At 45.1% G+C, this 12,626-nt stretch overlaps 1 protein-coding gene across 1 annotated transcript in view; it reads right to left on the reverse strand.

The window, feature by feature from the left end:
- Nucleotides 1–12,626, reverse strand: part of KIF5C (kinesin family member 5C) — a 151,176-nt gene that overhangs the window by 88,108 nt on the left and 50,442 nt on the right. The window contains exon 3 of the mRNA XM_028508771.2: nucleotides 5,380–5,453. Coding sequence (XP_028364572.1) covers nucleotides 5,380–5,453 — 74 coding nt within the window. The remainder of the gene's footprint in view (nucleotides 1–5,379; nucleotides 5,454–12,626) is intronic.

Genomic DNA, 12,626 nt, shown 5'->3' on the forward strand with positions numbered 1-12,626 from the left:
ACACCTATGTTCCATTACATGTTAAACAAGCCATCAGTGCACAATGGTCTGCATCTAAGTGATCATTGCACCCTGGTTGGTGTGGCTCAGTGGATTAAACACCAGTCTGCAAAACAAAGGGTCACTGGTTCGATTCCCAGTCAGGGCACATGCCTGGCTGAGGGCCAGGTCCCCAGCAGAGAGCATGTGAGGGACAACCACACATTGATGTTTCTCTCCCTCTCTTTCTCCCTTCCCTTCTCTCTAAAAATAAATAAAATCTGTAATAAAAATAAAAAATAGAGCAGATGAGGACACTCCCTGGAATGCCCTCATCTGCTAAGAACCCTAAAATCATTTGATGTGTTTACATTGTTTTTAGTTTGACTGTACATACCCTAAAGGCAGGGATGACCAGTGCGCATGCATTTCCCCCCACTGCTTATGATACTTAGTATAGTATCTGTTGCATAGAATTATTATGGAATTTATATTACACAGTATATATAATGTGCTTAGTGACAGTAAATGTTAGTATTATATTATTCAGCTCATAGGAGTTTCTCATTAAGCAGTTGGTGGAGTTTATTTGACCTGAAGTCTGAAACACATTTCTATCCTGCACCATTAATATGTATCTTATGCAAATGACAGAGACTGAGAGGCTCAAATGTTGGCCCCTTTAACTTGCATAGGCCATCACAAACATGTAACAAATCAAATATTAGACCTCACTTGCTCTGGACTGTGGGAGTTGCCAGCAGAGATGATGCCTGCAGTGAAAATACAGGTCTCTGTCCAGTCAAATGCTGTGACACCACTGGGCCAATCTGACTCAGGGAGTCTATAAAGGGCCCCACCCCCACTCCTTCCAGAGTTCTTTAATAATTCACCATAATCCTTTAGTTTCTCCTCATCAGTCCACACCAGAGAATGATTGATAATCCGAAAGTCATTTATAATTGACTAAAGTCTGTTTACCCAGATGCTTTCCCTTTCAACAGATTTATCTTCCCATTGATTCCTAGCTAATACAAGTACTGACATCCCTTTGTTTGCCTGTCAGGAAAAGAATCAAGGCAGAATGTGGGGTGAGTCCGTGACACACCCCTTTGTTTCTCTGAAGCCTCCACCCAACATCACGTGAGAGGGAAGCACATGTTCATTTGGAGAAGACACAGTAATATCCTCCTCCCTACAGTGACAGAAGTGAGCCCCAATCTAGCACAGGTTTAGGGGCTAGGATGCTTGACCTAGCTCACAAGCCCCAGAGTGGTGAGGGCCTTCATGCTCACTCAGCAAACAGCCAGCTCCAACGATCTGTGCTTGGGGGGAGGGGGGGGGGTGCTAATTTGTGAAGTGTTGAGTGTATGGTGTAGATGTGTCATTTGTGTGGATGTGTGGGTGTGTGTGGATGTGTGGTATATGTGGTATGTGGCATGTATGTGGTATGTGTATGCAGAGTCTGAGTGTGAGTGGTGTATGTATGTTGATATGTGTAGTGTGTGGTGATAGTGTGGGTGTATGTGGTGTGTGTGTATGAAACAGATATTCCATAAAAATCTTCACTGCTTCTAGGTTGACTAGAAGCAAATTAAATACACATGAACACACATACAACAAATATTAACCTCGGGCAGTAAAAGGTGGTAAAGAAGTACAGAGCTCCCCAGAGAAAAGTTCCTTCCAGGCTGGGAGACTGGCATGGCTGCCTTGAGGAATGCCGAGCCCTAAGGGATGGTAAGATTGCGGATGAGCCAAGAGGATGTAGGCAGAGAGGATGAGATGGGAGTAACGTAACAAAGGTACAGAAACCGAGAAAGAACAATGCCCACTTAAGAGAACAGTGACACATTTACTTGGCCGGAAGATCAGGGACGGCCTTGAGTAACAAAGGAATGTACTACCTCATCATCTTGTCTCTCCCAGAGAGAAAAGCACAAATTTATACTCGAATCCCGTATAGTCCTCCTGAAAAAACTTCCCCCACTTCTGAATATGGCCTTCTCAGAGCAAGTATGAAAGAAGAAACCAGACCCAGGCCACTGGCCATTAAACAAAACTCCCTTTGTTCAGCCCCAGTTGCCTCCTCAACCTCCCAAGGAGGACAGTTTCCTAAAACACTTAAGACAGAAAGCAGGCAGCCCAGCCCGTCAGCTCACATGAGCACCAATGCACTCAGACACTCATTAAAAATCACTTGGCAGGCTCCACTCAGCAGCAGGGCAGCCTGTACCCAATCCGATGGTGTCCAGTGTCCTTTGGACAGAAGAAAAAACATAGGGTGTCTCCATCCAACTATATCAGTGTGCTAAAGAAGGCTATGAAGTAAGGCATGGGGCCAGAGAAGCCCTTCACAGCATCACAGGTTGAACAAAAGGCAAACTCTCTCTCCCTCATCCAGCCAGCACCCCAGCAGAACCTTCTCCAGCACAGACCCTTGAGCCCTGGCTGGGCAAGCTGGGCCCCAGTGCATGACCAGCTTAGCACCAACACTGTGAAGTGCTTTGTATTTTTACTGAAAATCCGCCTTAAATGCTCCATCTTCAAAAGCTAATCTTTCCAATTTTATGTAGGCTTATCTGTTTATTCCCCCTCAAAAGAAAGTAATAGAATCACCACTGGATGTCAGAGCAAAAATGGGGGGATTAAAATGAAAAACAGCTTTAGAAAGTGACAGCACCATCCATTCAGGGAGTTAACATCCCCTCCAAAAGCCTTTGAAAGATCACAACGTGAAATTCCGAATACAGAAAATTCCTCCTTTCAGTGGTGCAAACCTTGCAGGGTTTTTTCTTTTGTTTTGTTTTGTTTTTAATTTAATTGCAATCCAGGGTCCTGGACTTCTTGAGCTCCTACAGTCTCTTTGACTTTGGCTTGGGGCTCCTCCTTTTCCTCTAAAATATCCCCTACCTATTATCCAATCTATAATCACCCCACAGAAATAACCAGATTAAACTGGGCAGAGTGGGGGCAGTGGGAAAGCCTTCACATCCACCCACTCCTCCCCACTGCAGACAGAAGTATGTGATTGTCAAGTCACGATAAAGAAGAGCAACTTACTGCAATCAACCCTTTAAAACTGACAAGGAGGTGAGCGCGGGCTGGGAACCAAAGTGTCCCAGGTTCAATTCCCAGCCAGGGTACATTCCTGGGTTGCAGGCCATAACCCCCAGCAACCGCACATTGATGTTTCTCCCTCTCTCTCTCTCTCTCTCTCTCTCTCTCTCTCTCCCTCTCTCTCCCTCTCTCTCTCTCTCCCTCCCTTCCCTCCCTAAAAAATAAATAAATAAAATCTTAAAAAAAAAAAAAAAAAAGAAATGTAAGATCATTATATAAAAAAAAAAAAAAAACTGACAAGGAGGAAGCGGCCACAGAATTTAGGCAACTATGAGATCAACCTGCACAGAACCCAGGTCCCTTTGGGTCCCCAGAACTGTGACAGCCATTGTGGGGCGCACACCCTCACACAGAGGGCTGAGAAGTTCTCATTCCATGCAACGCCTTCAATTTTGGTCTTAAGTTGCTGACACACACCACTTTGCCATCATTTTACGCCCACTTATTCTCCCCACTCATAAATGCAGACCAAGAATTTTCTCTGGGGACACGTCTTTCCTTTGACAGTTTACAATTTCAATACCTGACATTTAGCAAGTGCCTTACATTTTCTGAAAATGAATTAACCCCAAAGATAAAAAGGTCACTCTTGTAACCATTCCCTGCGATTTTAGATTTTAAATAGTGCATTTTGGGGGTGGTTGTTATTTTGTATATTATTTGGTAATTTTCCAAAAACCTAGAGACTGATTGATATCCTCGTGAGGTGTCCTCTCTCTTTCCTATGCCTTGGGAAGGAGTCTCTGTCCACAGCTATTGGAGTGGGTAGGACTTAGGAAATGCATAGCCACAGCTTTTCTCAAACCTAGAAGGTTTAGCGTCTGAGGCCTCATCAGAGAGGCAGACAAGGGGCTGGAGCAGGAGCATGGGGATGTGAGATGCAGGGTGGAGGAGCCAATGAGGCTCGGGCTCAGGGAGCAGTCCTGCTCTGTCTAGAAGTGGCAAATAAACCTTGTGCTTCCTTTAACCTGTGCAGTCTCGGATGCACTTTGCTCCAGCAGAATGGTGAAAGTGAGTCAACACAACAGAAATGAGACCCCCCCCCCAGAGTCATGCCCCATACTGGAAATCGGTGTGAGCAGACATCAGAGCCTGAGGATTTTAGCCTCGTGCCTTTGAAACCTCCTCTTCAATAGGAATGATTCATAAGCTAAACTGACTCTGCAGCCCAGTCTCAGTGATATTCCCAGGAGGGCACTGTAAATGAAAAAACCCAAGCTTAAAGGATTAAGGATTCATCTTACCCTGCTGCTTAGAAACTGAATCCCCACCCCCAACTTCCTCTGGATAGTTTCTTATAATAACCAGTTTCACCTCTCCTCACCTGACAGGTAGGCCCAGAATGATCTGGCCCTGAAGGCCTTCTTGGAGTCCAGGGTAAAAAGCAGGGAAAGCAGAGGTATAGGGGCCAATCTGTCTGCAGATGTGCCTTGTCTGGAAGACAGCCTGGAGCCACAGAGCTCACAGCCACCCTGTCAAGTGCCCACAGGGCAGACCAGGTGTGTAAGAGAATGAGGAGGAATGCTGAAGGTAAGGTCCTACTCCTGGTGTGGATTGTGTAGACTGGGGTGGACCAGAGAGCCCCGCCCTACACACAGGGGTCAGCCAGGGCCATCGCAGAGTATCATTTTAACAGATATTTTATCAAATCCCTCCTAGATGACGGCAGTTGCACACAAGAGACACGGGAATAAAAAGGTAAACAAGACAATGAAGACCCTGCTTTGGTGAAGCTTACCCTTAATATTATGGTGAAATTTTACCCAGTGTTGCTAGATCTTCTGAATTTTCAACCAAATTTGGACACTTAGAATTGTGTGAAATCATCTCATTTTAAACACTGCCTGAAATTAAAGAAAAACAAAACACCACTGTGCAGACCAAACAAAAATATGTCTGGGGGCTGGATCTGGTCCTCAAGCCGACTCCTTTCATCTCTGACCTACAGTTTTGGGGGTTTTTTCCTGAGAAGACTCGCCTTGCCGGAGGTCCTCCTTAGGGTGACTGATTTTCACACCACTGTTTGGCTTGTTGACGATTATTTTTAATAAAACTTAGTATTATTATTTTGACAGAGCTATCAACAAAGGACTTTTTTAAATATTGAACTCCTCAGATTTTATTACTCACCGTTATTTTAAAACTTCTCAAATATAACCATCCCCTTAACCATCTCTATTGCCCAGTGAAAAAAAAAAGCCACATGCACCTCAAATTTTGCTGGAAGCACCGGTTCCGTTCAGTCTCAGACCCTGACATCATAGCGCACTGCGATCTTACCTCCATGGTGTGCGTTTTTCCTGATGAAGTCTGTCCATACGCAAAAATTGTCCCGTTATAACCTTCAAGAACATCTGCACGCAAGAAAAAAACAAATAAAATTAACCCATTACTTTGATCACATGCATATTTTTAAATTACATCTTCCACACGGCCTATCTCATTTTTTACACAACTGATGTTTCAACGCCATTCACATCTGAAGTGGAATCATGAGATAAAAGCAGAAATGAGGGCCTCCACCACTCCACAGAGAAGTGGATGCGCATTCCTACAGACTGTGTGACTGTAGAAGCATGCAGACACACTTTCTCCCAGTAACGTCAAAAGTAGGGCAGGTATCAGGCAGTATATTTTCCTTTTAGTAGAAAGACACTTGAGTTTTTTCTCTAAGTTGATCTCTTGAGATCAGCCAGGGGGAAAATTATCCATGCTCTAAGTCTCTGGAGTGAGGTGCAGAATAGAATTTCTTTCCTGAAGATCTGATCTGGACCCAGGCAAGCTCCTTGGGGAGGTTTCTCGTGAAGGCCACACCAGAGCCCCTTTACAGGGAGCTGGTCCAGAGCTGGGGGACAGGGCCCCACTCTGTAAACTGAGCCACACAGCGACAATCCAAGCAGCACAGGAACCCCTGGGGCCTGGACTCAGAGTTAATGCCTCTGTGCGGTTAGTGCCAATGCTAGCAAGGCAGCGGCATGGGGACTTCTTTCAACACCCAGGGAGCAGGCTGGGCACAGCCCCTCACAGGGCAGGCTGGCTTCTGCCAGGACAGGCGAGGCGTGTGATAAAGGCTGCTTTGCACTGGAGATTATTTTTCAAAGCAGCAGAGGTGATTAGAATATACTGCGTACTTGTTTACCTCGACCCTCCTTCACCCACATAAACCTCCTGGAAGGAAAATGGTGCATAGTTAATATCCCCAACCCACCACCTCTACTTAGGAGGAGGAAGTCTTCATTCCTGACAGGACGGTGCGAGCAGGAAGAGGAGCCCCACACGGACGTGTCCCCTTTGAGGGCCATGGACCAAACAAACAAACAAAAAAAAACCTGTGAGGCAAATCAGCACCGTCCATTTCAGGTCCTGGTTAGGTTGGTTTGGTTGTCTGGTTGGTTGGTTGGTTGGTCTCTCCGAATTGTATGATGCCAGTTAGTTTTTGTTGTTTTGTTGTATTCCCCCCCAAATTTTTAATATGCATTTTACTGATCTAAAGTTAATGAAGTCTGAACTGAGAACAGAAAAGAAAGAGGGATTTTCCTTCAGGAAACTAAAAAAAGAAAAATTAAGTGGCAGGATTTTTTTAAATCCTAGCAGCCCTCAAGAGGTTGTGTCAAGCTATACTGAGAGAGAATGTTCACACATATCAGGTTTCTGGTAATGGTTTCCCTGGTAACAGGGGAAGCAAAAACTTGAAGACATGAGTCTTCTCAGAAAGAGTCTTTTTCTTTTTTTTTTTTTAAGATTTTATTTATTTATTTTTTTTAGGGAGGGAAGGGAGGGAGGGGGAGGGGGGAGAGAGAGAGAGAGAGAGAGAGAGAGAGACATCAATGTGCGGTTGCTGGGGGTTATGGCCTGCAACCCAGGAATGTACCCTGGCTGGGAATAGAACCTGGGACACTTTGGTTCCCAGCCTGCACTCAATCCACTGAGCTACGCCAGCCAAGGCTAAGAGTCTTTTTCTTTCTTTCTTTCCTTTTTTTTTTGACAGCCCGTTTATTAAAGCTAGCGACAATGAAACAAGGACAGGCTAAGGGCAGAAGTAACGGGAGAGAGTGACGGGGCTGCTTTGGCTCCCTGGACAGTCAGGGAAAAGGGGGCCTTGAGGACAGGTTCAGGGGGTTCAGGATGAGCTACCACTGCCCATTGCTCCCCTGGCTGCAAGTCCCATGGGGACCCTTGGAATCTAGGAGATGCCTGCCTGCCCATGGGGGAAGGAAGGAGGAAAGGAAAGGCGCAGACATGCTCTCAGGAAGGAGAGCACGTCCTTTCAGTTGTACTTTTATGATTCTATATTCAGGGCACAAACAACCCCAGGCAATTGGCATTCCAGCCACAATCACAGCACTGCAGTTTCTATTTATTAGAAATTAAACATCTTTCCCACACTGAAAGGGCTTCCTTACCTTAGACCCCTGTGCAGGAAGCTCACGTGTTAGAACAGGGGTAAGGAAGCCAAGGCCAAGGGTCTAGCTCCCTTTGCTCCTTGCAATGGGCCACTGGCCACCCTTCAAGTGCACAGGTACAAAGGAGGTGGCTCTGAGCAATCTCCCACACCCTAAAGAGAACTCAGCTCAGAGTCTTGAGCCCTGCTGACAGAAAACCCACACATGTTTCTTCCTCTGCCAAAAAGCAATGGGGCCAGGACACCTGAATTAGGCCTCCCTAGGCACCCCCAAGCCCAGTCCAACCCTCCACACCCACCCTCTGACTAAGCGGAATGCATAGTCCTACCAGCTCCTAGTCAGCCGTTGCTCTCCCAGCACCTGGGGGTTAAGGATAGGCACACAGACATGAACTTGTTGCAGAGTGGAGCTGAGGAGTACATGGAACTATAGTGATCCCTCACCTATTGCGGGAGTTACGTTCCAGAGACCCCTGAGATAGGTAAAAATCCACGAAGTAGTGGTGTTATATTTATTTTATTATTTTATATATATTTAAGGCTTTATAAACCCTTCTCACCCTCCTATAAACCTTTCCCACACTCTTATAAACACTTCATATGCTCTTCAACACTTTCTACACTCTTAAACCTACGTAATTTTAACAACATATACAATTCTATATGGGTACTCACCAGTGAAGTATACAGTTGCCCCTCGCTACATTGAGGTCCACGTACCGTGCCTTCACTGTTTCACAGGTTTAAACCCGCGATACAGTGTATACAGGGGTGACTGTATACACTTAAGGAATCTGATTGCTTGATGCTACTACTTCAACATTGAGTGCAGTGTTAAACACATAAACCCCACTTGGCCCTTAAGGTCTTTAAAACCATGTGATAATTAATTCATTGTTGAAGAAACTACCTTTAGTGTTCAAGGGTGAATGGAGCTGATGGCTGTCCTCTATCAAGTCAATTCTGAATTAGAAGATAGTTTTAAAAGAAAAAAAAAGCCCTCTGAACCCAGTATGCTCTATTTTCTCCCAAACTCTAGGTTTTGGGGGCTTTTGTTTGTTTATTCTAGGTGTGATGATTCCTGGAGAGGCGGGGCAGGGCGGGGCGGGGAGGGAGAGCAACACCAACAACTCATTGGGTATTGGGGGTCAGACCACTGAGACGGCGGGAGACAGAGGAAACTAGAGGACCCACCAAGGAAAGAGAGGGCGAGCAGGCCCGTGCTGCATGCCACACAGACCCACTCAGCCCCTGCCCCGACTCTAACAGAAACAGTCCACAAAAAGGCACTTCATCATGTTGAATGACAGCTCCTGGGCCCAAGGAAAGCATTTGTTCCAGGGTCTCAGCCACAACAAAACAGCTATTTCTACGTGCCAGCCGCAGAGCCCGGAACCAGCTGGGCCAGACAGAACCTTTCTTTGTGACAGGGTCTGGTGTGATGTGACCTCAGCTCGAACCACAGTGGCAGCACCCCACAAACACGGCACCCATCCTTCCAGTGGCCAAGCAAACCCCAGATGGGAGGAGGGAGGAGGAGAGTGGGATACTTGAAAATACTTTTTGTCTCTTGCTGCATACTTTACAAGCCAAGCTTTCTGCCCTGAGCTTTGCTAGTTCTGAGCCCAGGTCTTGCTAGAACAGAACAGTCTGATTGTCAAGTAAGAATTTGGGGAGGACACAGTCATACTACACGTCAATGCCCCTGAGGGGCTGTGACACACCCCCAGTAGCTTTCCAAGTGAAATGGTGGCCTGTCAGGGGCACCAGGGCCTCTGGCAATAGTGGCTGACAAATCCACCCTGACTTGGAATCCTAAGGCTTTAACCAGTCAGCCAAAGGACTCAAGCAGGCCATACACAGAGAGTGCAGAGGCAATCCTGCTGAACAGCAGGGCCAGCCCCACAGGCTAGGCTAATGGTGACACCTTCAGAACTGAGATGCATCTCATTATGGGCAGACAGCCAGGGCCACCCCAAGGTTATAAAACTGCAATCTGTATTCCCTCTCCACTATCTTCTCCCACCCCCATTCCTATCCCTATCTTTTTGCAGCACTTGGTTAGTGCTCCATACAGCTGACAGAGAAGAAACAACTCATAAAATAATTGTTATTAAATGCTCATTATAGGCCTACCAGAAAAGTGGGAGGAGGACAGCGCAGAAAGATCTAGGTAAGTCGGACAAATTCAGGCTCAAGTTCTAGCTCCACTACCCCCTCACTGACCTGGCCGAGTGGTTTCACCTCAAATTCCTATTTGGTACAATAATGCTCACACCCCATAGAGCTGTGAAGATTTAAAATCTAATATCATATGTAAAGTGCATAAAGGGTGCCTGATAACAGTAGGTAAGCACAAATATATTTTTCCTTAAGAGTCATATATAAGGTAATAATAAAATAGATCTGGTAATATCCTCAGCTTAAAATTCTTCAATGGGTTTACATTGCCTGTAAGATAATGCATGCCAATTTCAACCAAACTCTGATCCAGCCTAACTCTTTTTAAGTCTCATCCACCACGCACTCTGTTCCACTCTAAGTTGCCCAAATACGCCACATAATTTCTGTCTTTATGCTTTTGCTTTTCCTATTCCTTCCACTTACACAGCCCTCCTAGCATCCTTCACACCCAACCCTTCCAAGAATTCTCCATTCCCTTCCACATCCACCAAAATCAGTATCAAGGGACTTTCTCCTGTGTTCCCATAGCATTTTGTACACACCCACCTAAAAACACACAGTATCCATTTGTATAATTATTATGGATACATCTTGTATCTGAGAATATTTGAGTCTCTTATACTTAAAAATTCTTGCAGAGTCTTACATATCTTGGCGATTCCAGTCCCTAGCAGTGATCACCATATGGTAAATACTTACATATGTCACAAGAAATGAATGAGAGAAACAACCAAATGAGTGAAGCTGAAAGAAATTAGATCTGGAAAACAAGAAAGCCACCTTCTCTAGCACTGGATAGTCTACATCTAGTTAATTTGGAAGGCAAATGCCCAGAGTGACTTCTGAGGTCTGGGACTCTGTTACTCTACTTCAGCAATAGAATAGAGTGACCATGGTTTTTAATTCCTAGGTGTTTATAGGAACCCCCCTATTTACCATGCTGGTAGTCACAAGCCCCATAACCTCTTCTAGAAGAAATGGAAGAGAATTCTACGTGTTCTTTCAGACAACATTTTGAAAAACACACACCAAGTAAAGATGAGAGTGTGGGAGAGGCCAGGACTCTACAACCAAATGTTTGAAATATTTTTTTTAGAAACCCAATGAAGTTGAAGAGAATGAAAAACAGAGAGAGAATAAAGAGACACCAGTTAAAAGGAGTCTTCCTGATCTCAAAAACATTAAGGGTTTGGATACACTTAAAAGGAAAGTTCACCAGTTCACCAGTCCACCACTCCTCCACATTTTCATGAATCACAGAGACTGTGGTGACCTTCACAAGCCAATTCCTGGCTTGTGATTCAATTCTCAGTCCCTAGAGAAAAGGCTGCCCAGTACCACCTGCCATTTCTGACTAAAACAGGGCTTGTCGTCATGGCAAGAGAGACCTCAGCGGTACCTGATAATCTATCCCAAGGCATTCTTTCTTAGACACCCACCTGTGTCCGACCTTGCTGATGCAGACACGCGCCACTACTTCCCGTCACACTAGCCTCAGTGGATATTTTAGAAAGTTAAATCAGGTCTTCATCATCCCTCTCTCAACGTCCTTTCAAGGGAGACGAAGGAACTCTTTCCTGTTACAGAATGGGTCTGTTTATGTAACATTTATGGTGCCTGAAAATGCGTTTATTGTATCATGTCAAAGCCTAATTTGATTCTCACTGGTGTTCTTTGTGGCTCACCAGATGCTGGGTCCCACATTAGGGTGTGTCTCCCTGATAGCTCCCTGGGGGTGGCCGGGGCCTGACGTTTCACACTGCAGGAAAACCCAAACACTGGAGGGACACAGAGTGTCCCTAGTAAATGGAGACCCAAAGATTATTATTAGTGTTTGTTAATCACAGGACTTCTTTTAAATGGAGTTTCTCCATCTCTAATTACAATGTCAGCTTAGGGAGGGGGTGTATTGAGATGGCTCCCCTGCTTAGCCCAGCATGCGGGAAATACTCTTTGGTTCTGATAATGAAGGGGAGAGATAAGGAAGGAAATTTTGGCTCACATGTGATTAATCTTACTTTAATAAAAACATGAAAGGGTCAGATAATAGAGGGGAAGGAGGGCTGGCTGGAAGCAAACTAGAGCTACCTGCTCCAAAATGAGAAAGGAAACGTGATTAGATAGGAAAAGAAACCAAGGAGTAGAAGAGAAGACAAACATCACCACCAGTTACAGGTCCATATTATTAATTCAAAAAGAGCTCAAATTCAGGCATGTTTTTTCCTTTTAGTTTTCTCTAATAATCTTACTGTGAAGACCTTCAACATTAACTGATGTCTACAACAAGAATGTGAGTAACCACACACCTCAGCAAGGAACATTTCGTACTGGCAGAGTCTCCCACGCAGGTATCCAGGGTCAGAATTAATCTAATAGATGTACCCAGGACCAATTTTCATGAATTTCAAAGCATTAGGTTAGTCATCTCAGCTTCTAAAAATAAGCACATCTAACATGTCAAGGTGTTTTTTTAATTTTGTTTTTATTTTTTGCTCTTTAAATCCAGAGCTACCTATAAAGGTGGCAGCATCAAGACACTTGAAAGCACAGTTGCGAAAGCATTCACATTTGAAAGCAGGGATTTAATGATGAAAAGCAAAGTAGCAAGAGATGCCCCTCGGCTCTGTGCAGATGGTGAGCTCGGCAAGGCAAGCTCCAACCTGCCCTTGATTTGAAAGGGTAAGGGAGGGTGACTTGTCAATTGCTTCATCTACCTGCTGTGATTGTGACACAAATCATTCAGGGCCAAGGCCAGTCCCTGAGGAAAGGACAGATTGCCAAGATACAAATGCAGGCTGCAGACTACCTATCCAGAGGAACAAATGTGTAGCAACAAATGTCGGGATCTGGGTGGGAAGGCTGCAAGCGGATGAGATGGAAGTCTAATCAAGGAATGCCGGGTAGCAAACACAGTTTGATAACCAGCAAGGTAATGGGATTT

This window comes from Phyllostomus discolor, chromosome 4 (genome assembly GCF_004126475.2).
Source record: "Phyllostomus discolor isolate MPI-MPIP mPhyDis1 chromosome 4, mPhyDis1.pri.v3, whole genome shotgun sequence".
In the NCBI taxonomy this organism is placed as follows: domain Eukaryota; kingdom Metazoa; phylum Chordata; class Mammalia; order Chiroptera; family Phyllostomidae; genus Phyllostomus; species Phyllostomus discolor.